Consider the following 25,640-nt stretch of genomic DNA (forward strand, 5'->3'; position numbering starts at 1 on the left):
TAGGAAAAGTTTCATGCGTTTCTGAGATGTGCGTACAGGAAAGTGAGGCCTGCTTCTAACAGATCTCTTGTACCTACCATGGGACTGGTGCAAGTGCCAATACTAACGACAGTTGCTCAGGTGTAACATCAGTGAGCAGCACAGGTTTCTGCTTGCATAGTTCCACATTAGTTGAAAGATACTGGCATTAGCAAACAACAGTAAATCAGGCTAACGCAGAAGCCTGCAATTACAGCAACTGTGACTCTACAGGTAATGAAACTATGATTTATGTTTTCCTATTTATGTTTTGTCTCTAGGTATCACGGAATCTGTGTATCAGATACATACTATCATTTCTGGGGGCTAAGGGCTAGTCTAGGGCAAGTGGTGGGTGTAAAGGCCCATATAGATGGGCCGATGTGGGAGAGTTGTGTGCTGAGCGAACCGCTCAGCACACATCTCTCCCGCCGCTCAGCACAGCGTGATCTGTGCTGATCGTGCGGGGGGAGACGGGGGGGGGCGCTCATTTCACCCAGTGGGTGAAATGAGCGACCCGCTAGTTTGGCCTGCACTGCAGGCCAATCTAGCAGCAGCGATAGCGATGCGCGGGGCTGCTCATCGCTATCGCTGTAGGGGGTACACACTGAGCGATAATGCTCAAATTCTAAGCAATCTAGTCAGATTGCTTAGAATATCGCTCAGTACCCCCCTTAAGAGAAGTTTAGTGGAAAAATAAGATTTTAAACCTACCGGTAAATCTATTTCTCCTAGTCTGTAGAGGATGCTGGGGACTCCGTAAGGACCATGGGGTATAGACGGGCTCCGCAGGAGATAGGGCACCTAAAAAGAACTTTGACTATGGGTATGCACTGGCTCCTCCCTCTATGCCCCTCCTCCAGACCTCAGTTAGAGAACTGTGCCCAGAGGAGATGGACAGTACAAGGCAGGATTTAGCAATCCAAGGGCAAGATTCATACCAGCCCACACCAATCATACCATGTAACCTGGAACATACATAACCAGTTAACAGTATGAACAAACTACAGTAACAGTCCAAGACCGATGTCAACTGTAACATAACCCTTATGTAAGCAACAACTATATACAAGTCTTGCAGAGTTTCCGCACTGGGACGGGCGCCCAGCATCCTCTACGGACTAGGAGAAATAGATTTACCGGTAGGTTTAAAATCTTATTTTCTCTTACGTCCTAGAGGATGCTGGGGACTCCGTAAAGACCATGGGGTTTATACCAAAGCATCCAATCGGGCGGGAGAGTGCGTATGACTCTGCAGCACCGACTGAGCAAACGCTAGGTCCTCATCAGCCAGGGTATCAAACTTGTAGAATTTAGCAAAAGTGTTTGACCCCGACCAAGTCGCCGCTCGGCAAAGTTGTAAAGCCGAGACGCCTCGGGCAGCCGCCCAAGAAGAGCCCACCTTCCTAGTGGAATGGGCCTTAACCGAATTTGGTACCGGCAATCCAGCCGTAGAGTAAGCATGCTAAATCGTATTACAGATCCAGCGAGCAATAGTCTGCTTCGAAGCAGGAGCGCCAATCTTATTGGCCGCATACAGGATAAACAGAGCCTCTGTTTTCCTAATTCTAGCCGTCCTGGCTACATAAATTTTTAAGGCCCTGACTACGTCCAGGGATCTGGAATCCTCCAGGTCACTTGTAGCCACAGGCACCACAATAGGTTGATTCATATGGAACGAAGAAACCACTTTAGGCAAAAATTGCGGACGTGTCCTCAATTCAGCTCGATCCACATGAAAAATCAAGTAGGGGCTCTTGTGTGACAAAGCCGCCAATTCTGACACTCGCCTTGCTGATGCTAAGGCCAACAACATGACCACCTTCCGGGTAAGAAATTTCAACTCAACCTTGTTAAGTGGTTCAAACCAGTGTGATTTAAGGAACTGCAACACCACGTTCAGGTCCCATGGTGCCACTGGAGGCACAAAAGGGGGCTGGATGTGCAGCACTCCCTTTACAAACGTCTGGACTTCTGGAAGAGAAGCCAATTCCTTCTGAAAGAAAATCGAGAGGGCCGAAATCTGTACCTTAACAGAGCCTAATTTCAGGCCCATATCCACTCCTGTCTGTAGGAAGTGGAGAAGACGACCCAGATGAAAATCTTCCGTAGGTGCATTCTTGGTCTCACACCAAGACACATACTTTCGCCAGATACGGTGATAATGTTTTATCGTCACCTCCTTCCTAGCCTTTATTAACGTAGGGATGACCTTTTCCGGAATCCCCTTTTTCGCTAGGATTCGGCGTTCAACCGCCATGCCGTCAAACGTAACTGCGGTAAGTCTTGAAATACACAGGGCCCCTGCTGCAACAGGTCTTCTCTCAGAGGAAGAGGCCAGGGATCTCCTGTGAGCATCTCTTGTAGATCCGAGTACCAGGCCCTTCGAGGCCAGTCTGGGACAACGAGTATCGTTCGTACTCTTCTTCGTCTTATGATCCTCAATACTTTTGTGATGAGAGGAAGAGGAGGAAACACGTAGACCGATTTGAACACCCACGGTGTTACCAGAGCGTCCACTGCTATTGCCTGAGGGTCCCGAGACCTGGCGCAGTACCTCTGAAGTTTTTTGTTGAGGCGTGACGCCATCATGTCTATTTAAGGAGTTCCCCAAAGACGTGTTACGTGTACAAAGACTTCTTGATGAAGTCCCCACTCTCCTGGATGGAGATCGTGTCTGCTGAGGAAGTCTGCTTCCCAGTTGTCCACTCCCGGAATGAAGACAGCTGACAGAGCGCTTACATGATTTTCCGCCCAGCGAAGGATCCTTGTGTCTTCCGCCATCGCGACTCTGCTTTTTGTTCCGCCTTGGCGGTTCACATGAGCCACTGCTGTGACATTGTCTGATTGAATCAGAACCAGTAGGTTTCGAAGAAAACTCTCCGCTTGTCGAAGGCCGTTGTAAATGGCCCTGAGTTCCAACACATTGATGTGTAGACAGGACTCCTGGTCTGACCAAAGACCCTGAAAATGTTTTCCCTGTGTGACCGCTCCCCATCGTCGGAGGCTCGCGTCCGTGGTAACCAGGATCCAATCCTGAATTCCAAACCTGCGACCCTCCAGGAGGTGAGCACTTTGCAACCACCACAGGAGGGTCCCTGGGGACAGAGTTATTTTCCGATGTAAGTGCAGATGGGACCCGGACCACTTGTCCAGAAGGTCCCATTGAAAAGTCCTTGCATGGAACCTGCCGAAGGGAATGGCCTCGTAGGCCGCCACCATTTTCCCCAGAACTCGAGTGCATTGGTGAACTGACATCCTTTTCGGTTTTAGCAGGTCTCTGACCATGTTCTGTATGTCTTGGGCTTTCTCTATTGGGAAGAAGACCTTCATTTGTTCCGTATCTAGTATCATACCTAGGAACGGTAGTCGAGTTGTCGGAATCAACTGTGACTTCGGTAGATTTAGAATCCAACCGTGTTGCTGGAGCACTCTCAACGAGAGCGCCACACTGTTCAGCAATTTCTCCCTTGATCTCACTTTTATCAGGAGATCGTCCAAGTATGGGATAATTGTGACTCCATGCTTGCGCAGGACCACCATCATTTCCGCCATTATCTTGGTGAAAATCCTCGGGGCCGTGGAGAGTCCAAACGGCAACGTCTGAAATTGGTAATGACAGTCCTGTACAGCGAATCTCAGGCATTCCTGATGGGGGGCATATATGGGGACATGAAGGTACGCATCCTTTATGTCAAGAGACACCATAAACTCCCCCTCCTCCATGTTGGCTATTATCGCTCTGAGAGATTCCATTTTGAATTTGAATCTACTTATGTACAGATTTAGGGATTTCCGATTCAAAATAGGTCTGACCGAACCGTCCGGTTTCGGGACCACAAATAGGGTTGAATAGTAACCTCTTCCCTGCTGGTGCAGGGGAACCTTGATTATCACTTGCTGTATACACAGCGTTTGAATTGCAGCTAACACTACATCCCTTTCCGATGTGGAAGCTGGTAGGGCCGATTTGAAAAATCGGCGCGGGGGCACCTCCTCGAATTCCAATTTGTAACCCTGAGCAACTATTTCCAACACCCAGGGATTCAGGTCCGAACTGACCCAGGCCTGACTGAAAAGTGGAAGACGTGCCCCCACCGGTGCGGACTCCCTCAGGGGAGCCCCAGCGTCATGCTGTGGGTTTTGGAGCAGCCGGAGAGGACTTTTGGTCCTGTGCACCTGCCGAAGCAGGTGCTCTCTTGCCTCTGCCCTTACCTTTGGCGAGGAAAGAGGATCCCCGACCTCTTTTGGGCTTGTGCGACCGAAAGGACTGCATCTGATAGGGTGTTACTTTCTTTTGCTGTTGGGGAATATATGGTAAAAAATTTGATTTACCTGCTGTGGCTGTGGAAACCAGGTCCGTCAGCCCATCCCCAAATAATACATCACCCTTGTAGGGTAGTACTTCCATATGTTTCTTGGAATCAGCATCACCCGTCCATTGGCGAGTCCATAAGGATCTTCTCGCTGAGACAGACATGGCATTGGCCCTAGAAGCTAGCAATCCAATGTCCCTTTGAGCATCCCTCATAAATAAGACTGCGTCTTTAATATGGGCTAGAGTTAGGAATATAGTATCCTTATCCATATTATCAAATTGATCTGTCAGCTCATCTGTCCAAGCTGCAATTGCGCTACACACCCATGCCGACGCAATTGTCGGTCTTAGCACAGCACCCGTATGAGAATAAATACACTTTAAGGTAGTTTCTTGCCTGCGATCTGCAGGGTCCTTAAGGGCTGCTGTGTCAGGAGACGGTAGCGCCACTTTCTTGGACAAGCGCGTCAGGGCTTTGTCCACAGTGGGGGGTGATTCCCAAATCTCCCTGTCCTGCTTAGGGAAAGGGTATGCCATATAAATTCTTTTGGGGATCTGCGGTCTCTTATCCGGAGTCTCCCAAGCTTTTCCAAAGAATTAATTTAATTCATGAGATGTGGGAAAGTTAATAATCTGTTTCTTTTCCTTAAACATGTGTACCCTTGTGTCGAGGACCGAGTGTTCATCCACAATATGCAACACATCCCTTATTGCCACAATCATACACTGAATGGTTTTAGTCACCCTAGGGTGCAATTTTATTTCGTCATAGTCGACACTGGAATCAGAATCCGTGTCGGTAGCAGTGTCTTGTGTTAAGGGACGCTTTTGAGACCCCGACGGGCCCTGTGAGTCGGTCCAATCTGAGGACTGACCCCCTGATGTCCCCCCTAAATCAGCCTTATCAAGCTTTTTATGTAAAGATGCAACACTTGCATTCAACATATGCCACATGTCCATCCAATCTGGAGTCGGCACAACCGACGGGGACACACCACTCATTTGCTCCACCTCCTCCTTGGAAAAGCCTTCTGCTTCAGACATGTCGACACCACGTACCGACACCCCACACACACAGGGATTAACCTATAAGGGGACAAAACCCCAACCAGGCCCTTAGGAGAGACAGAGAGAGAGTATGCCAGCACACACCCAGCGCTTAATAACACTGGAAAAATATGACTCACTGCGCTCAAAATGCCCCCCTCCTCTTTTTTTCAGCCTGAATGTTCAGCAGGGGAGAGACCAGGGAGCCAGCGTTTTCCTCATGCAGCTTCTGTGGAGAAAATGGCGCTGGTTAGTGCTGAGGATCAAGCCCCGCCCACCCGACGGCGGGCTTCGGTCCCGGTGATTTTTTTATAGAAAATGGCTGGGAATCGTAGAATTACTGCCCAGCAGCCTAATCTACCTTGTCAGTGCCTAAATGTGAGGTTTATTGCTGCCCAGGGCCCCCCCCCCCCCCCCGCGCCCTGCACCCTTCAGTGCTGCTGTGTGTGTGTGAATGGGAGCAATGGTGCGCAGCTTACCGCTGCGCGCCTTACCTCATGAAGATCTGATGTCTTCTGCCGCCTATGACGTCTTCTGCCTTCTCATACTCACCTGGCTTCTATCTTCGGCATTGGGAGGGGGACGGCGGCGCGGCTCCGGGACGAACCACAGGTGAGACCTGTGTTCTGACTCCCTCTGGAGCTAATGGTGTCCAGTAGCCTTAGAAACAGAGCCCAACTTGACAAGCCAGCTCTGCTTCTCTCTCCTCGGTCCCACGATGCAGGGAGCCTGTTGCCAACAGGACTCCCTGAAAATAAAAAACCTAACAAAATTCTTTTTCCACAAAAAACTCTGGAGAGCTCTCTGCAGTGCACCCATTCTCCTCTGGACACAAGATCTAACTGAGGTCTGGAGGAGGGGCATAGAGGGAGGAGCCAGTGCACACCCATAGTCAAAGTTCTTTTTAGGTGCCCTATCTCCTGCGGAGCCCGTCTATACCCCATGGTCCTTACGGAGTCCCCAGCATCCTCTAGGACGTAAGAGAAATAGGATTCTAAAGGACCTATAGGGATGGGTGAACTGACACTTTGTGGTGTCTCAGATGTTCTGCAACATTAGGGAAGTCAGTGTGGCATGTTGTTAAGAATGCTGTCAATAAGAAAAGCAGAGAAGGGAATCATGCCAAAACCAAACTTAAATAAAAGGGGAAAAAATAATAGGCTTTCATTTACGTATCTGTAACCAGAAAAATGTGCGTACAGTACACACGGTTAGTGTGCCTAACTTGGGCAAGCTATAATATTGCATTTTGGTGTAAGCTAATAGGGCTACTCTAGTAATATGACAGTAAACATGACCACAATCTTGACAAACACTGTTTATTTTGCCATATTATTTATTCCAATATATCACTAATCCTGAAATACACGATTAAATGAACCTGAGTTTCAACAATATCTATAACAATACAGTATTCACAAAGAAAATATATTAATACTGTACCTGACTCTTGGCTCTTGCCAGACGTGGTATTTACAATATGGCCAGGTAGGCTGAACGTCTTTTTCTTAAGTATGCTCACAGGATTACAGTCTAAAATGTCACTCTGTAAAAATATAATTCAGTAAATAATTTTTACATATGTCATCTGATCTCTTTTGCCAAATTTTTTTTTTCCAATAGTACTTTTTTATTAAATTTTTGCAAATGTCAATAAAGGGAAATGAATACAGAACAAAGACATGGGGGGAGGGGGTAACACAATTCAGCATTTCACAGAACAAAAATACAGTAAGGATCTCAAATTACTGATATATACTTAAAGAAGTGCCCGCTCAGTATATACTGTAGTGCAGTGGTTTCCAAACTTTTTTGAATCACGGCGCCCTAGAATATCAGAATTTTTTTCACGGCACCCCTAGGCCAAAAAATAAGATTTTACTCACCGGTAAATCTATTTCTCGTAGTCCGTAGTGGATGCTGGGTACTCCGTAAGGACCATGGGGAATAGACGGGCTCCGCAGGAGACTGGGCACTCTAAAGAAAAGATTAGGTACTACATCTGGTGTGCACTGGCTCCTCCCTCTATGCCCCTCCTCCAGACCTCAGTTAGGGAAACTGTGCCCGGAAGAGCTGACATTACAAGGAAAGGATTTGGAATCCAGGGTAAGACTCATACCAGCCACACCAATCACACCGTACAACTTGTGATAATTATACCCAGTTAACAGTATGAACAACAACTGAGCCTCATTAAACTGATGGCTCAGAACAAAAAACCCTATAGTTAAGCAATAACTATGTACAAGTATTGCAGAATTCCGCACTTGGGACGGGCTCCCAGCATCCACTACGGACTACGAGAAATAGATTTACCGGTGAGTAAAATCTTATTTTCTCTGACGTCCTAGGTGCTGGGTACTCCGTAAGGACCATGGGGATTATACCAAAGCTCCCAAACGGGCGGGAGAGTGCGGATGACTCTGCAGCACCGAATGAGCAAACTCAAGGTCCTCCTCAGCCAGGGTATCAAACTTGTAGAATTTTGCAAACGTGTTTGATCCCGACCAGGTAGCAGCTCGGCAAAGTTGTAAAGCCGAGACCCCTCAGGCAGCCGCCCAAGAAGAGCCCACCTTCCTCGTGGAATGGGCTTTGACTGATTTAGGATGCGGCAGTCCAGCCGCAGAATGTGCAAGTTGAATCGTGCAACAGATCCAGCGAGCAATAGTCTGCTTTGAAGCAGGAGCACCCAGCTTGTTGGGTGTATGCAGGATAAACAGCGAGTCAGTTTTTCTGACTCTAGCCGTCCTGGAAACATAGATTTTCAGGGCCCGGACTACATCCAGCAACTTGGAAGCCTCCAAGTCCCGAGTAGCCGCAGGCACCACAATAGGTTGGTTCAAATGGAACGCTGATACCACCTTAGGGAGAAATTGGGGACGAGTCCTCAATTCTGCCCTGTCCATATGGAAGATCAGATAGGGGCTTTTGCATGACAAAGCCGCCAATTCTGACACACGCCTAGCCGAAGCCGAGGCCAAAAGCATGACCACTTTCCACGTGAGATATTTCAACTCCACGGTCTGAAGTGGCTCAAACCAATGTGATTTTAGGAAATCCAACACAACGTTGAGATCCCAAGGTGCCACTGGGGGCACAAAAGGGGGCTGAATATGCAGCACTCCCTTAACAAACGTCTGAACTTCAGGCAGTGAAGCCAGTTCTTTTTGAAAGAAAATAGACAGGGCCGAAATCTGGACTTTAATGGATCCCAATTTTAGGCCCATAGTCACTCCTGACTGTAGGAAGTGCAGAAATCGACCCAGCTGAAATTCTTCTGTTGGGGCCTTCATAGCCTCACACCAAGCAAGATATTTTCGCCATATGCGGTGATAATGTTTTGCTGTCACATCCTTCCTAGCTTTTATCAGCGTAGGAATGACTTCAACCGGAATGCCCTTTTCCATCAGGATCCGGCGTTCAACCGCCATGCCGTCAAACGCAGCCGCGGTAAGTCTTGGAACAGACAGGGCCCCTGCTGTAGCAGGTCATGTCTGAGAGGCAGAGGCCAAGGGTCCGCTGAGATTATTTCTTGTAGTTCCGGGTACCAAGTCCTTCTTGGCCAATCCGGAACTATGAGTATAGTTCTTACTCCTCTATTTCTTATTATCCTCAGTACCTTTGGTATGAGAGGAAGAGGAGGGAACATGTAAACCGACTGGTACACCCACGGTGTCACTAGAGCGTCCACAGCTATCGCCTGAGGGTCCCTTGACCTGGCGCAATATCTTTTTAGCTTTTTGTTGAGGCGGGACGCCATCATGTCCACCTGTGGCCTTTCCCAACGATTTACAATCAGATGGAAGACTTCTGGATGAAGTCCCCACTCTCCCGGGTGGAGGTCGTGCCTGCTGAGGAAGTCTGCTTCCCAGTTGTCCACTCTCGGAATGAACACTGCTGACAGTGCTATCACGTGATTTTCCGCCCATCGGAGAATCCTTGTGGCTTCTGCCATCGCCATCCTGCTTCTTGTGCCGCCCTGTCGGTTTACATGGGCGACCGCCGTGATGTTGTCTGACTGAATCAGCACCGGCTGGTTTTGAAGCAGGGGTTTTGCCTGACTTAGGGCATTGTAAATGGCCCTTAGTTCCAGAATGTTTATGTGTAGGGAAGCTTCCTGACTCGACCATTGTCCTTGGAAGTTTCTTCCCTGAGTGACTGCCCCCCAACCTCGGAGGCTTGCATCCGTGGTCACCAGGACCCAGTCCTGTATGCCGAATCTGCGGCCCTCGAGTAGATGAGCACTCTGCAGCCACCACAGCAGAGACACCCTGGCCCTCGGGGACAGGGTAATCAGCCGATGCATCTGAAGATGCGATCCAGACCACTTGTCTAACAGATCCCACTGAAAGATCCGTGCATGGAACCTGCCGAATGGAATTTTCTCGTAAGAAGCTACCATCTTTCCCAGGACTCGCGTGCAGTGATGCACCGACACCTGTTTTGGTTTTAGGAGGTGTCTGACCAGAGATGACAACTCCTTGGCCTTCTCCTCCGGGAGAAACACCTTCTCCTGTTCTGTGTCCAGAATCATACCCAGGAACAGCAGACGCGTCGTAGGAACCAGCTGCGACTTCGGGATATTCAGAATCCAGCCGTGCTGTTGTAGTACTTCCTGAGACAGTGCTACTCCGACCAACAACTGCTCCCTGGACCTCGCCTTTATAAGGAGATCGTCCAAGTACGGGATAATTATAACTCCCTTCTTTCGAAGGAGTATCATCATTTCGGCCATTACTTTGGTAAATACCCTCGGTGCCGTGGACAGACCAAACGGCAACGTCTGGAATTGGTAATGGCAGTCCTGTACCACAAAACGGAGGTACACCTGGTGAGGTGGGTAAATGGGGACATGTAGGTAAGCATCCTTGATGTCCAGTGATACCATGTAATCCCCCTCTTCCAGGCTTGCAATAACCGCCCTGAGCGATTCCATTTTGAACTTGAACTTCCTTATATAAGTGTTCAAGGATTTCAAATTTAGAATGGGTCTCACCGAACCGTCTGGTTTCGGTACCACAAACATTGTGGAATAGTAACCCCGTCCCTGTTGAAGGAGGGGAACTTTGATTATCACCTGCTGGAGGCACAGCTTGTGAATTGCCGCCAGTACTACCTCCCTGTCCTGGGGAGTAGCTGGCAAGGCTGATTTGAGGTAACGGCGAGGGGGAGACGTCTCGAACTCCAGCTTGTATCCCTGAGATACCACTTGTAGAACCCAGAGATCCACCTGTGAGCGAACCCACTGGTCGCTGAAGTTCCGGAGACGGGCCCCCACCACACCTGGCTCCACATGTGGAGCCCCAGCGTCATGCGGTGGACTTAGTGGAAGCAGGGGAGGATTTTTGTTCCTGGGAACTGGCTGTATGGTGCAGCTTTTTCCCTCTACCCCTGCCTCTGGGCAGAAAGGAAGCGCCTCTAACCCGCTTGCCTTTCTGAGGCCGAAAGGACTGTACTTGATAATACGGTGCTTTCTTAGGCTGTGAGGGAACCTGAGGTAAAAAAGTCGACTTCCCAGCTGTTGCTGTGGATACGAGGTCCGAAAGACCGTCCCCAAACAATTCCTCACCCTTATAAGGCAAAATTTCCATGTGCCTTTTAGAATCAGCATCACCTGTCCACTGCAGAGTCCATAATACTCTCCTGGCAGAAATGGACATCACATTAATTCTAGATGCCAGCCAGCAAATGTCCCTCTGTGCATCTCTCATATATAAGACTACGTCTTTAATATGCTCTATGGTTAGCAATATAGTGTCCCTGTCAAGGGAATCAATGTTATCAGACAGGGGATCAGACCACGCTGCTGCAGCACTGCACATCCATGCTGAAGCAATAGCAGGTCTCAGTATAGTACCTGAGTGTGTATACACAGACTTCAGGATAGCCTCCTGCTTTCTATCAGCAGGCTCCTTTAAGGCGGCCGTATCCTGAGATGGCAGTGCCACCTTTTTTGATAAGCGTGTGAGCGCCTTGTCCACCTTAGGGGATGTCTCCCAGCGTAACCTATCCGTTGGCGGGAAAGGGTACGCCATTAGTAACCGCTTAGAAATTACTAGTTTCTTATCTGGGGAACCCCACGCTTCTTCACACAATTCGTTTAACTCATCAGATGGGGGAAAAGTCACTGGCTGCTTTTTCTCCCCAAACATAATACCCTTTTTTGTGGTAACCGGGTTAATGTCAGAAATGTGCAACACATTTTTCATTGCCGTAATCATGCATCGGATGGCCCTAGTGGATTGTATATTTGTCTCATCCTCATCGACACTGGAGTCAGACTCCGTGTCGACATCTGTGTCTGCCATCTGAGGTAGCGGGCGTTTTTGAGCCCCTGACGGCCTCTGAGATGCCTGGGCAGGCGCGGGCTGAGATGCCGGCTGTCCCAAAGCTGCGTCATCGAACCTTTTATGCAAGGAGTTGACACTGTCTGTTAATACCTTCCACATATCCATCCACTCAGGTGTCGGCCGCGCAGGGGGCGACATCACACTTATCGGCACCTGCTCCGCCTCCACGTAAGCGTCCTCATCAAACATGTCGACACAGCCGTACCGACACACCGCACACACACACAGGGAATGCTCTGACTGAGGACAGGACCCCACAAAGTCCTTTGGGGAGACAGAGAAAGAGTATGCCAGCACACACCACAGCGCTATATAATCAGGGATTTACACTAACAAAAGCGATTTTCCCTATAGCTGCTTTATATATATATATATATATATATATATATATAGTTTTGCGCCTAAATTTAGTGCCCCCCCTCTCTTTTTTACCCTTGATGTCTGGAAACTGCAGGGGAGAGCCTGGGGAGCTGTCTTCCAGCGGAGCTGTGAAAAGAAAATGGCGCCGGTGTGCTGAGGAAGATAGCCCCGCCCCCTTCTCGGCGGGCTTCTCCCGCTTTTTTGTCTGTATAATGGCGGGGGATTATGCACATATACAGCTTAAAAGCTGTATTATGTGTCAATTAGCCATGTAAGGTACTCTAATTGCTGCCCAGGGCGCCCCCCCCCCCAGCTCCCTGCACCCATCAGTGAACGGAGTGTGTGGTGTGCATAGGGAGCAATGGCGCACAGCTGCAGTGCTGTGCGCTACCTTAATGAAGACCGAAGTCTTCAGCCGCCGATTTCCTCCGGTTTCTTCCGTCTTCTGGCTCTGCAAGGGGGACGGCGGCGCGGCTCCGGGAACGGACGATCGAGGTCGGGCCCTGTGTTCGATCCCTCTGGAGCTAATGGTGTCCAGTAGCCTAGAAGCACAAGCTAGCTGCAAGCAGGTAGGTTTGCTTCTCTCCCCTAAGTCCCACGTAGCAGTGAGTCTGTTGCCAGCAGATCTCACTGAAAATAAAAAACCTAACAAATACTTTTCTTTCTAGGAAGCTCAGGAGAGCCCCTAGAGTGCATCCAGCTCTGGCCGGGCACAGATTCTAACTGAGGTCTGGAGGAGGGGCATAGAGGGAGGAGCCAGTGCACACCAGATGTAGTACTTAATCTTTTCTTTAGAGTGCCCAGTCTCCTGCGGAGCCCGTCTATTCCCCATGGTCCTTACGGAGTACCCAGCATCCACTAGGACGTCAGAGAAATTTCTTATTGAGAAATTTAGAAAGAAATATTACATTAAGTAGATCACATTTATACATCATCCTTAGAGTCAGTTGTGTGGTGAGGGACAAGATTTGCTTCTGTTTGGCCACATATTTTATGACTGGCAGCCACCAGCACTGGTTTTGCCTATTATATTGACCATGAATAATTTGAATTGGTCCTAGACCACCAACCCAGGGCACCCCTGCAAGTGTCCCGAGGCACCCCAGGGAGCCACGGCACACAGTTTGGAAACCTCTGCTGTAGTGTATGACCCTAAAAAAAGAGAAAAGACTCCATCTAATAAAGGTGAAAACGTCCCAGAGGGCTCAATTCTTTCTGTAGCAGTAATAAACTTTCGGCTATTGCACTTTTGGTTGCTACTTGCATATGTCTTATTATATAATAGTCTTGTTTCGGGATATCCACAGGATAGACATGAAGCAGAGCAATTAGCGGGTAGGGTTGTATAATACAGTCTTCCTTTAATAGAATTTAGATTGGGAAGGCAACATTTTGCAAAGCTTTAGTGGGATAAGATATAATCGGTGTAGTAATTTAAATTGTAATTTAGTATGGTTATTACATTAAGACAAGTAATGTGCATTAATGTGTATATTTTCCCTTTTTTTAAAATAATTTTTAATAAAATCTTTATTCAAGGATTTCATTAACAGAACAACTTCAACATTTCCAGCATATATTTTATATCCACACATTTAGATGGAACTTCGTACAGAGAAATAGCTATTCTTGAGAAATGGTAACTTAGTACATGTGCAATACTCACTATGAGATTTATAGCCTTGTATAGCAGAAACATGTAGGATCCATCAATTCCAGCAAAAATACATATCAGAAACACATATTTCCCATTGTTTACCCGATGTGTCATCTGAACCTCAGTTTTCCATTCTAATTGTACTTTAGATTTATCATTTCAGTTAGAATCCAAATAATAGTAATAAAAAAAGCTGATAGAGCATTTAATATTGCCTCTAGTAAATTCGTCTGCTTTTTCTAATTGTTATGAGCCACGGCTGTGGCTCATTCCTGTTTTGCATTTTGGTTATGTATTTTATGTTATACTTCTGTTTATGTTCCCAGTGGGTGTCATGGGGTGTTTGGAGCTCACCCTTAAGGAGAGGGTACTGTTATGAACCACGGGTAGTGGTTCATTCCTATTTTATGTTTATGGTTCTCTTGCAGGCCAGGATTTCCCTTTTCTCTGGTTTAGAAGATTCTTGTTTGCTGTCGGTGGTGAGTCTGTGTAATTGCAGCCTGTTTCCATGTGTTTGGCCTCACCTGTCTGCTAATTGCATCTTGTCAGTTTGGAGTCATGCAACAGGGCAGCTGCACGACATAATTAATTAGGGCTCTCTGTTATATTCTGGCTGAGTGCAACACACAGACGCCGGTGATCGTTCTTGAGTTCTGAGCTAGTTTCTGCCAGTTCCTGAGTGTCGGATCCAGTGTCTGATCCCATGTCCTGCCGTGAAGCGTCCCTGTCCAGAAGTCCTGTGGCTTTGTCTGTTCCTGGTCGAGTATCTGGCTTCTTGGTGTCCACCGGTCTGTCGTTTGGGATTCTGCCTGTCCTCCGGTTCGGAGAGCCTGTGTCGGCTACGTTGGGGGTTCCTGTCCGTTTGCCAGTATTTGTACCGGTTCCGTGAGTAGCGGCTTTGCCGCGTCCGTCGGCCTAGGCCGCTGTATTCCTTGGTTATTTCTGTTACTGGTGTTTTGCAGAGGGTTCTGCATATGCTGTCACCGCCGGTACACAACAGTATAGTGTCGGCGTGTGGACAGCATTTCCTTTGTTGTTCTTTTCCTTTGGCGGCGTGCCGCACATATATTTAGTTTTAGGGTTGTTAGTAGCCCCTAGCCTTCTGTTTGCTTTAGTTAGAGGTCCCCTTGTTATTATCCTGTCTCGGTTCACGCCTTGTCTCACTCTAAGACCTGGGGGCATCGGAGTAGGGCAGACCTAATCCGCCCTTCAAACGCGGCTGCCGTGGGCCCAAGAAACCATAGTCACGCAGGCGTGAACTGACCACACGGGTGAAACAATGGAGGTAGGCTGCTAGGGGCTATTTCCATACCACACCTTATTTCAGCGTCACGTTCTGGTGCCCTGGTCTCACTACGCAACATCTCTCTTGTTCTGAGCACCAGGAACTTAACACTAATGGTGGAAACCCGGGATACGGTCATTAGGTCAACAGTCATTAGGTCGACCACTATTGGTCGACAAGCATTAGCTCGACATGGTCACTAGGTTGGCATGTACTAGGTCGACATGGAAAAGGGTCGACATGCGTTTTATAATTTTTTTCCCATTTTTTAAACTCTTTTTATACTTTACGATCCACGTGGACTACGATTGAGAATAGTAACCTGTGCCGAGCGCAGCGGAGCGAGGCACCTTGCTCTTCGCTTGCCATGTGAGGGGACACAGTGCACTAATTGGGGTTCCCCGTCACTTTACGATGGAAACGACACCAAAAAAAGTAAAATAACTCATGTCGACATTTTTCCATGTAGACCTTGTTCATGTCGACCAATAGTGATGACCTAATGACTGTCGACCTAAGTGTGGTCGACCTAATGACACATACCTGGAAACCCAAGGGAACCTTGCGTCCTAACCATACTAGAATTCCAGTGATGAATGTGCATGTAAGTAAAATATTCATTAGGCAAATCAAATTGGGCCCGTACAATAGCAAATAAGAGGACAAAGCAATCTGGAGTAATCCCATTACACCAGGAATATAAATCGATATCTGGGTGCCCCAAGAGACAAATTTTGTGGGGGGTAAGACTAACCCCTTAATTAATAGTATGAACGGCTGATTGCATATAGTCAAATAGAAGCAGTTATTGTACTGTTATTAAAGTAGCAGCAATTGTTAGTGTAGAGAACGATAAGTCATCTTGTTAAGTAGTGGACTTCTGAAGAAACCACTGACACTGAAAGGAGGCGGGGAAACGCGTCAAGATTTTCACTGATTATATACAGTACACTGGCCGGATTGCCCACATGCTAAGCATTGTATACCCTCCATTGATACACTCTGGAAAAGGCTGCAGTATTGAAAAAGCACCAGCAGTCGGGAGTTTAACCAGTGCTGGAGATAGGAGGCGGCTAGATCTGTATCTGGACTATTTCAGCTCTACAACTGCCTGACCAGGCTTATAAGTAATAAAAAGAAATATAAATTTTACTGTGAGCCGGAGGACTAAGACTGTCCTTATAAATTTGAGTAACCGGTACTAGCAGGCACTGTGCTGGCCTGATGAGCATTATGAAAAGCTTTTATTACCATCTTTATTATATGGAGCTGCATCCAATTTGAATCACTTTCTTATATAAAAGAAATGTTCTCTATACTAAATCGCTAATTTAATAACAGTACAATAACTGCTGCTATTTTACTATCTATGCAAACTGCCCTTTATACTAACAACTGTGGTTATTTTTAATATTAGTGGGAGGAGCCGTTTTTCCTACTACTGCACAGTGGAATTGCTTGCTTGCTAAATTTTCTGGAATATCATAATAATCATAATTTTAGAGAGTGTTGGATGACGATCCTTTTCAATGTCTAAATGGACAGTTTTTAGTAATATGATGTTTATGAATTGTTTTAATATGTTTTTAATGTAATCTTTATTGTATGCGGACCGTTCTGTTTATATTATAGTGTATTAAATTTATTGCAGTATTAAATAACCTGCTCCAAAGCGCTGTCTAAAACTTTTTTATTTGTTTTTGATATATATTAATGGTTCAGTATCCCTTTGGAAACAGCTGCAAGGTGGACAAGGAGATTTTAAGACACCTGATCAGCGCTTAGTCATTTGGTTTGTTTAAGTCCTTAATTAAAAGCACTATCTTATTCCATGCTTTAATGGAATGAAGGATACCTTGTGGGCATAGTCAATTAATGGACGTATCAGTTTAGGGGTCCACAAAAGGACAACCAAGGAATAATGGGGGAAAAGCATTTTCTAATTTCACCTATGGCTTTATCCCTGATGGAAGCATCCAATCACTGAGTTGGGCCACTAGGCATGCATCCCAGTAGGCCAGTAAATTTGGGACTGATAATCCACCTTGTATTTTAAGACTAATTAATCTCAAGTATGCCAACCGTGGTGACTTTACAAATATATAACAAGATCATTTTATGGGCCAAGTAAAGAGCATTTTAGAAACGTGTGTGGTATTGTACAAAATAAATACATTATTTTAGGTAAAATCGTCATTTTGAAAGCCACCAGTCTGCCCAACCAAATACTTGACCATCGTTTCAATACACCCTCCAGTTGCCTAAGTAGTGGAGTAAGATCAATCAATAACATTTTTGGACAAATTCCAGTTTTAATTTTAAATGACTGCAATATTGTTTTGTATACACAATGTTATTCTCATTATAAGCACACTTTGCATGTGCTTAAAGTAAGTGTGCACTAATATGATTCACTGGGAAAACTAATGTAAACCCATTCTAGTATTTCGAAACAAAAACAAAATCAAACAGACAACTGGAACTCAGAATAATATCAACATGATATGGGAAGCACCTTCAAAAGGACAGAAGATACAGAGAAACTACTCAATCAGGGAGGATTGGAAACTTCTGGTCAGGAAATCAGTCATAAGTTAGTAGCCCACAGTTTTGCATATACCATACAAGTTCACAATAGTAAGTTACACAATGTGGACAAAAAATGCAAACCCCTGAGTAAATAATGGACAAATAGCATCTTGAAAGCAAGGGATTCCAGTAAAGTGTGGCATATATTTTTATATGTATGTTTTCTGCGCTTATGTATAAGAAAAAAAGAGCAGATCAGGTTATAACAACAGATATGATATGAAAAAACGAGCGCTATAGTGACCATGGCACCTCTGAATAAAGATTAGTTATAAAAGAAAACAACAATGTGTTTACAGCTCTTTTTTGGAGCAATTAGGTGGTATGACATTTAAGCTTCTCCGGAGGTTGAAGCTTAGCTGTCCCCACCTTCCAGTTGCCGCAGGATTCCTCAGCCTGAGTGTGGTAAACGGCTGTCCGCAGCCACGGATGTTGTAGCGCTTTACCGCAGCTGTGTCCAGAGGGGAAGCAGAGAAGCTGGAGGATGATGTCACTCGGCAACAGCTGGGTCCGCCGGATGGCAGTGTGTTAATGCCCTCTGTATTACCACTTGTCCACGCGTTTCGTGCATGTATTGCCCTTTTTCAAGGTTGGCTTCTATTCCATTGTCAGTATTTATATATAAAAGTTTTTTACCCCAATAGGAAAAAAATGGAACTTCCGGTCTGGAAGTGACTTAAAAATGCGGGAACCGCGTGTTGTCCATCTGAAAATTGTTCTGTTGAATTTAGTATTGAAAATTCATTATAAAAGAATTCAATAAAAATTACATGAAAAATTACAGGTGCCACTGTGTTTATTTTAAAATCTATATGTGTATTGTTTATAAAAAATACGTTCAATTCAATATCTATGTTGTGCCCTAGGGGTTATAATGTTTTTAATTCAAACATCCATTTGCTTTCATTTTTTTTTCAATTCGGTTATTAGATCTCCTCACCAGTTTTTTCTAATTTTTTGTATGGGTTGGAATGTCATTACTGATGGATCTTTATTATGACTTTCCAAGAAATGGTTAGATAAACTATGTGTGGTTAGTCATCTTTTCACATTGTAAATATGTACGGTAAATCAAATTTTCACCTTCCTTTTCATTTGGCCAACATACTGATATCCACAAGTATATGCGGCTACATAAATAACTCCATCTGTTTCGCAAGTGAGGTGATCATGAATTGTGTAGTTTTTCCCGGTAGTGTATGATTAAAATGTAGTTATCGGTTTGGTAGATTTTTCTTTTCCAATCTTGAATGGTTTGCAGTTAAGGCATTTATGATATCCTTTGGTATTTTGCTGTTCTTCTTCTTTTAGGAAACTTGAAACTAGGACTTGTTCATATTTTAAGTAAGAATATGACTTCATCCTTGAAAAACATCCAAGAATACCAACATTCTACTTCCTACCTAAAATTCATAAAGATCTCAATAACCCTCCCGATCGATTGTGTCAGGAATAAATTAAGTAACAACTAATCTGTCCAAATACACAAACTCTTTCCTACAGACAATAGTGACCCAACAGAGGAGCTACCTTCAGGACACTACAAGCATATTACAAAAACTAGAAATAATACAATGGGAAGAAAACTACACACTCTGCACCACCGATGTAAAATCATTATATACTTGTATTGCACATGACATAGGATGTGCCCATACCCGATTCTATCTCTTGAAGAACACAAGATTGCCAAATCAACAAATCAATTTCATTATGGTGAACATCGAATTTGTGTTAACACACAAGTACTTCTGGCACAAAGATAGGCCCTCATTCCGAGTTGTTCGCTCGGTATTTTTCATCGCATCGCAGTGAAAATCCGCTTAGTACGCATGCGCAATGTTCGCACTGCGACTGCGCCAAGTAACTTTACTATGAAGAAAGTATTTTTACTCACGGCTTTTTCTTCGCTCCGGCGATCGTAATGTGATTGACAGGAAATGGGTGTTACTGGGCGGAAACACGGCGTTTCAGGGGCGTGTGGCTGAAAACGCTACCGTTTCCGGAAAAAACGCAGGAGTGGCCGGGGAAACGGTGGGAGTGCCTGGGCGAACGCTGGGTGTGTTTGTGACGTCAACCAGGAACGACAAGCACTGAAATGATCGCACAGGCAGAGTAAGTCTGGAGCTACTCTGAAACTGCTAAGTAGTTAGTAATCGCAATATTGCGAATACATCGGTCGCAATTTTAAGAAGCTAAGATTCACTCCCAGTAGGCGGCGGCTTAGCGTGTGTAACTCTGCTAAATTCGCCTTGCGACCGATCAACTCGGAATGAGGGCCATAAATTCTACCTATAAAAGTGCGGAACTGCCATGGGTACACTACTGGCCCCCAACTACGCCAATCTATTTATCACCAAATGGAAAGATGACAATATTTGGTCAAATAATGAATATATTGAATATAAAATGCTGGTATCGCTACATCAATGATGTGTTCTTCAAATGGAGTGGAATAGAAGAGAAATTAGAAAATTTTAAGAACTATATCAACACCAATACAATCATTCTGGCATTTCAGACAGCATCAAGTAAAGAAATTATAATTTTTTCAGATTTAGAAATCTACAATCAAAACAATACACTAATATCAAAAACACACATCAAATCTGTTAATGGTAACCACATGCTTCCGACCACAAGTAATCATCATAGAAATTGTATCTCCAACATTCCGCAAGGTTAATTTCAAAGAATTAAACGCAATTGTACAAATCCTGCAATTTAAAAAAAAAAAACAGAGCAAGGAGATGATGACAAATTTCATCGGAAAATGCTACCAAAGAGATAAATTTGAATCACAGGCCAAATGTAGTAGAGTGAGAGTTTCAATAAGTGAGAGATTTGGTAAGGTTTTGCAGTTTTTAAAAAAAGTGGCAATCATTTACACAGCAAGATCAACCTGGTTTTGCAGTATAAATGATTGCCATTTAAAAAAAAAAATGAAAAACCTTACCAAATCTCTCACTTTCTGAAACTATCACTCTATTACATTTGGCCCCACAAATCACAGCAATAGAGAACATGCAAAGAAAAGATCTACTGAAATACAAAGAAAAAAAAAATAAGAACACAGCCTTCTTCCTTCCATTCATCACCCAATTCAACAGTAATACCAATATCATCGAAAACATGATAAAGAAAGACCTAGTTTCAAGTTTCCTGAAAGAAGAACAGCAAATTTCAAAGAATACCAAAGGATATCATAAATGCCTTAACTGCAAAGCATGCAAGCATGGAAAAGAAAAACCTACAAAACCGATAACTACATTTAAATCATACACTACCGGGAAAAACTACACATTTCATGATCACTTCACATGCGAAACAGATGGAGTTATTTATCTAGCCACATATCCCTGTGGATATCAGTATGTTGGCCAAACGAAAAGGAAGGTGAAAAATAAGATTTTAAACCTATCGGTAAATCTTTTTCTCCTAGTCCGTAGAGGATGCTGGGGACTCCGTAAGGAGCATGGGGGTATAGACGGGCTCCGCAGGAGACATGGGCACTCTAAAGACTTTAGAATGGGTGTGCACTGGCTCCTCCCTCTATGCCCCTCCTCCAGACCTCAGTTATGAGAACTGTGCCCAGAGGAGACGGACTGTACGAGGAAAGGATTTTTGTTAATCCAAGGGCAAGATACATACCAGCCCACACCATCCACACCGTACAACATGGAACATACGAACCAGTTAACAGTATGAAACAAAACAGCATCAGCCAGAGACTGATCAAAACTGTAACAAAACCCTTATGTAAGCAATAACTATATACAAGTCTTGCAGAACTTCGTCCGCACTGGGACGGGCGCCCAGCATCCTCTATGGACTAGGAGATAAGATTTACCGGTAGGTTTAAAATCTTATTTTCTCTTACGTCCTAGAGGATGCTGGGGACTCCGTAAGGACCATGGGGATTATACCAAAGCTCCAGACCGGGCGGGAGAGTGCAGATGACTCTGCAGCACCGATTGAACAAACATGAGGTCCTCCTCAGCCAAGGTATCAAACTTGTAGAATTTAGCAAAAGTGTTTGACCCCGACCAAGTCGCCGCTCGGCAAAGCTGCAATGCCGAGACGCCTCGGGCAGCCGCCCAAGAAGAGCCCACCTTCCTAGTGGAATGGGCCTTTACCGAATTTGGTAACGGCAATCCAGCCATAGAATGAGCCTGCTGAATCGTATTACAGAACCAGCAAACAATAGTCTGTTTAGAAGCAGGAGCGCCAACCTTGTTAGCTGCATACAGGACAAACAGTGCCTCTATTTTCCTAACCCGAGCCGTCCTGGCTACATAAATTTTTTAAGGCCCTGACTACATCAAGGTACTTGGAATCCTCCAAGTCACCCGTAGCCACAGGCACCACAATAGGTTGGTTCATATGAAAAGATGAAACCACCTTTGGCAAAAATTGAGGACGAGTCCTCAATTCTGCTCTATCCACATGGAAAATCAGATAGGGGCTCTTGTGAGACAAAGCCGCCAATTCGGACACCCGCCTTGCAGATGCCAAGGCCAACAACATGACCACCTTCCAAGTGAGAAATTTTAATTCAACTGTTTGAAGAGGCTCAAACCAGTGAGATTTTAGGAACTGTAACACCACGTTAAGGTCCCACTGGAGGCACAAAAGGAGGCTGGATATGCAGCACTCCCTTTACAAAAGTCTGGACTTCTGGGAGAGAAGCCAATTCCTTCTGAAAGAAAATTGATAGGGACGAAATCTGTACCTTAATGGAGCCTAACTTTAGGCCCATATCCACTCCTGTCTGTAGAAAGTGGAGAAAACGGCTCAGATGGAAATCCTCAGTAGGAACATTCTTGGCTTCACACCAAGATACATACTTCCTCCAGATGCGGTGATAATGTTTCGCCATCACCTCCTTCCTAGCCTTAATCAGAGTAGGGATGACTTCTTCCGGAATACCCTTCCCCGCTAGGATTTGGTGTTCAACCGCCATGCCGTCAAATGTAACCGCGGTAAGTCTTGGAACACGCAGGGCCCCTGCTGCAACAGGTCTTCCCTGAGAGGAAGAGGCCACGGATCTTCTGTGAGCATTTCCTGAAGATCTGAATACCAGGCCCTTCGAGGCCAATCTGGAACAATGAGTATTGTCTGCACTCTTTTTCGTCTTATGATTCTCAGTATTTTTGAGATAAGCGGAAGAGGAGGGAACACATAGACCGACTGAAACACCCATGGTGTCACCAGGGCGTCCACCGCTACTGCCTGAGGGTCCCTTGACCTTGCACAATACCCCCAAAGCTTCTTGTTGAGGCGTGACGCCATCATGTCTATTTGTGGAAGTCCCCACTGACTTGTTATCTCTGCAAAAACTTCCTGATGAAGTCCCCACTCTCCCGGATGGAGATCGTGCCTGCTGAGGAAGTCTGCTTCCCAGTTGTCCACTCCCGGAATGACAGAGCGCTTACGTGATTTTCCGCCCAGCGAAGAATCCTGGTGGCTTCCGCCATTGCCACTCTGCTCCTTGTCCCGCCTTGGCGGTTTACATGAGCCACAGCTGTGACGTTGTCTGATTGAATCAGAACCGGTAGGTCGCGAAGCATATTCTCCGCTTGTCGTAGGCCGTTGTATATGGCCCTCAATTCCAGTAGGTTGATGTGTAGACAAGCCTCCTGGCTTGACCATAGTCCCTGAAAATTTCTTCCTTGTGTGACTGCTCCCCATCCTCGGAGGCTCGCGTCCGTGGTCACCAGAACCCAGTCTTGAATGCCGAACCTGCGACCCTCGAGAAGGTGAGCACTCTGCAGCCAACACAGGAGAGACACCCTGACCCTGGGGGACAAGCTTATTTTCCGATGTATTTGTAGATGGGACCCCGACCACTTGTCCAGAAGGTCCCACTGAAACGTCCTCGCATGGAACTTGCCGAAGGGGATGGCCTCGTAGGTCGCCACCATTTTTCCCAGTACTCGAGTGCATTGATGGACTGACACTCTTTTCGGTTTTAACAGGTCTCTGACCATGTTCTGGAGTTCCTGGGCTTTTTCCATTGATAGAAAAACCCTCTTTAGTTCCTTGTCCAGAATCATGCCTAAGAAAGATAGCCGAGTCGTTGGAATCAACTGCGACTTTGGTAGATTTAGAGTCCAGCCATGCTGCTGCAGCACTCTCAGGGAGAGCGACACGCTTTTCTGCAATTGATCTCTCGATCTCGCTTTTATCAGGAGATCGTCCAAGTACGGGATAATTGTGACCCCCTGTCTGCGCAGGAGCACCATCATTTCCGCCATTACTTTGGTAAAAATCCTCAGGGCCGTGGAAAGCCCAAACGGCAACGTCTGAAACTGGTAATGACAGTCCTGTACAGCGAATCTCAGGTACGCCTGATGAGGGTGATATATGGGGACATGAAGGTATGCATCCTTTATGTCTAGTGACACCATAAAATCCCCCCCCTTCCAGGCTGGAGATAACTGCCCTGAGCGATTCCATCTTGAATTTGAACTTTTTCAAGTACAGGTTTAGGGATTTTAAATTTAGAATGGGTCTGACCGAGCCATCCGGTTTCGGGACCACAAATAGGGTTGAATAGTACCCCTTCCCCTGTTGAACTAGGGGAACCTCGGCAACCACTTGTTGTTGACACAGTTTTTGAATTGCAGCTAAAACTATCTCCCTTTCTGGGGAAGTAGCTGGTAAAGCCGATTTGAAAAACCGGCGAGGAGGCACGTCTTCGAATTCCAGCTTGTAGCCTTGGGATACAATTTCCATTGCCCAAGGATCCACGTCTGACTGAACCCAGACGTGGCTGAAGAGTCGAAAACGTGCCCCCACCGGCGCGGACTCCCTCAGTGGAGCCCCAGCGTCATGCGGTGGATTCAGTAGAAGCTGGGGAGGACTTCTGCTCCTGGGAACTAGTCGTAGCAGGAATTCTTTTCCCTCTACCTTTACCTCTGGCGAGGAAGGAAGAGCCCCGACCTCTTCTAGACTTATGCGACCGAAAGGACTGCATCTGATATTCTGTTTTCTGTTGCTGTGGGGGTACATAAGGTAAAAAAGTAGATTTACCAGCGGTAGCTGTGGAAACCAGGTCCGCGAGACCTTCCCCAAATAAAAACTCACCCTTGTAAGGCAAAACTTCCATATGCCTCTTTGAGTCGGCATCACCCGTCCATTGGCGGGTCCACAGGGCTCGCCTAGCAGAAATCGCCATGGCGTTGGCTCTCGAACCTAGCAGCCCAACGTCTCTCTGAGCGTCTCTCATATATAAGACTGCGTCTTTAATGTGACCTAAGGTAAATAAAATGGTATCCCTATCTAGGGTATCAATGTCAGCTGACAAGGTATCTGCCCAAGCTGCTACAGCGCTACAAACCCAAGCTGACGCTTTTGCCGGTCTGAGCAAGGCACCCGTATGTGTATAAATTGATTTTAAGGTAGTCTCTTGTCTGCGATCAGCAGGATCCTTGAGGGCTGCCGTGTCTGGAGACGGTAGCGCCACCTTTTTGGACAAGCTTTGTCCACCTTGGGTGAGGATTCCCATCGTAACCTGTCCTGTGCCGGGAAAGGATACGCCATAAGAATTCTTTTGGGAATCTGCAGTTTCTTGTCTGGAGTTTCCCAAGCTTTTTCAAATAACTCATTCAGCTCATGAGATGGGGGAAAGGTTACCTCAGGTTTCTTTTCCTTAAACATGCATACCCTCGTGTCAGGGACAGAGGGGTCATCTGTGATATGCAAAACATCTTTTATTGCAATAATCATATAATGAATACTTTTGGCCACACTTGGGTGTAACCTCGCATCATGGTAGTTGACACTGGAGTCAGAATCCGTGTCGGTATCAGTGTCTGCTACTTGGGACAGTGGACGTTTCTGAGACCCTGAAGGGCCCTGTGACACAGTCAAAGCCATGGATTGACTCCCTGTTTTATCCCTGGACTCTGCTTTGTCCAATCTCTTATGTAATAAAGACACATTTGTATTTAAAACATTCCACATATCCAACCAATCAGGTGTCGGCGTTGCCGATGGGGACACCACAATCAT

The 25,640-nt window shown here is 46.0% G+C and overlaps 1 protein-coding gene across 9 annotated transcripts in view; it reads right to left on the reverse strand.

The window, feature by feature from the left end:
* The window catches only part of TEX14 (testis expressed 14, intercellular bridge forming factor), a 739,191-nt gene that overhangs the window by 43,370 nt on the left and 670,181 nt on the right, over positions 1-25,640 (reverse strand). For all 9 annotated transcript variants that reach the window (XM_063953897.1, XM_063953895.1, XM_063953894.1 and 6 more), the window contains one exon: positions 6,827-6,929. In XM_063953897.1, the coding sequence (XP_063809967.1) occupies positions 6,827-6,929 (103 nt within the window). The remainder of the gene's footprint in view (positions 1-6,826; positions 6,930-25,640) is intronic.

Source organism: Pseudophryne corroboree, chromosome 2 (genome assembly GCF_028390025.1).
Source record: "Pseudophryne corroboree isolate aPseCor3 chromosome 2, aPseCor3.hap2, whole genome shotgun sequence".
In the NCBI taxonomy this organism is placed as follows: Eukaryota; Metazoa; Chordata; class Amphibia; order Anura; family Myobatrachidae; genus Pseudophryne; species Pseudophryne corroboree.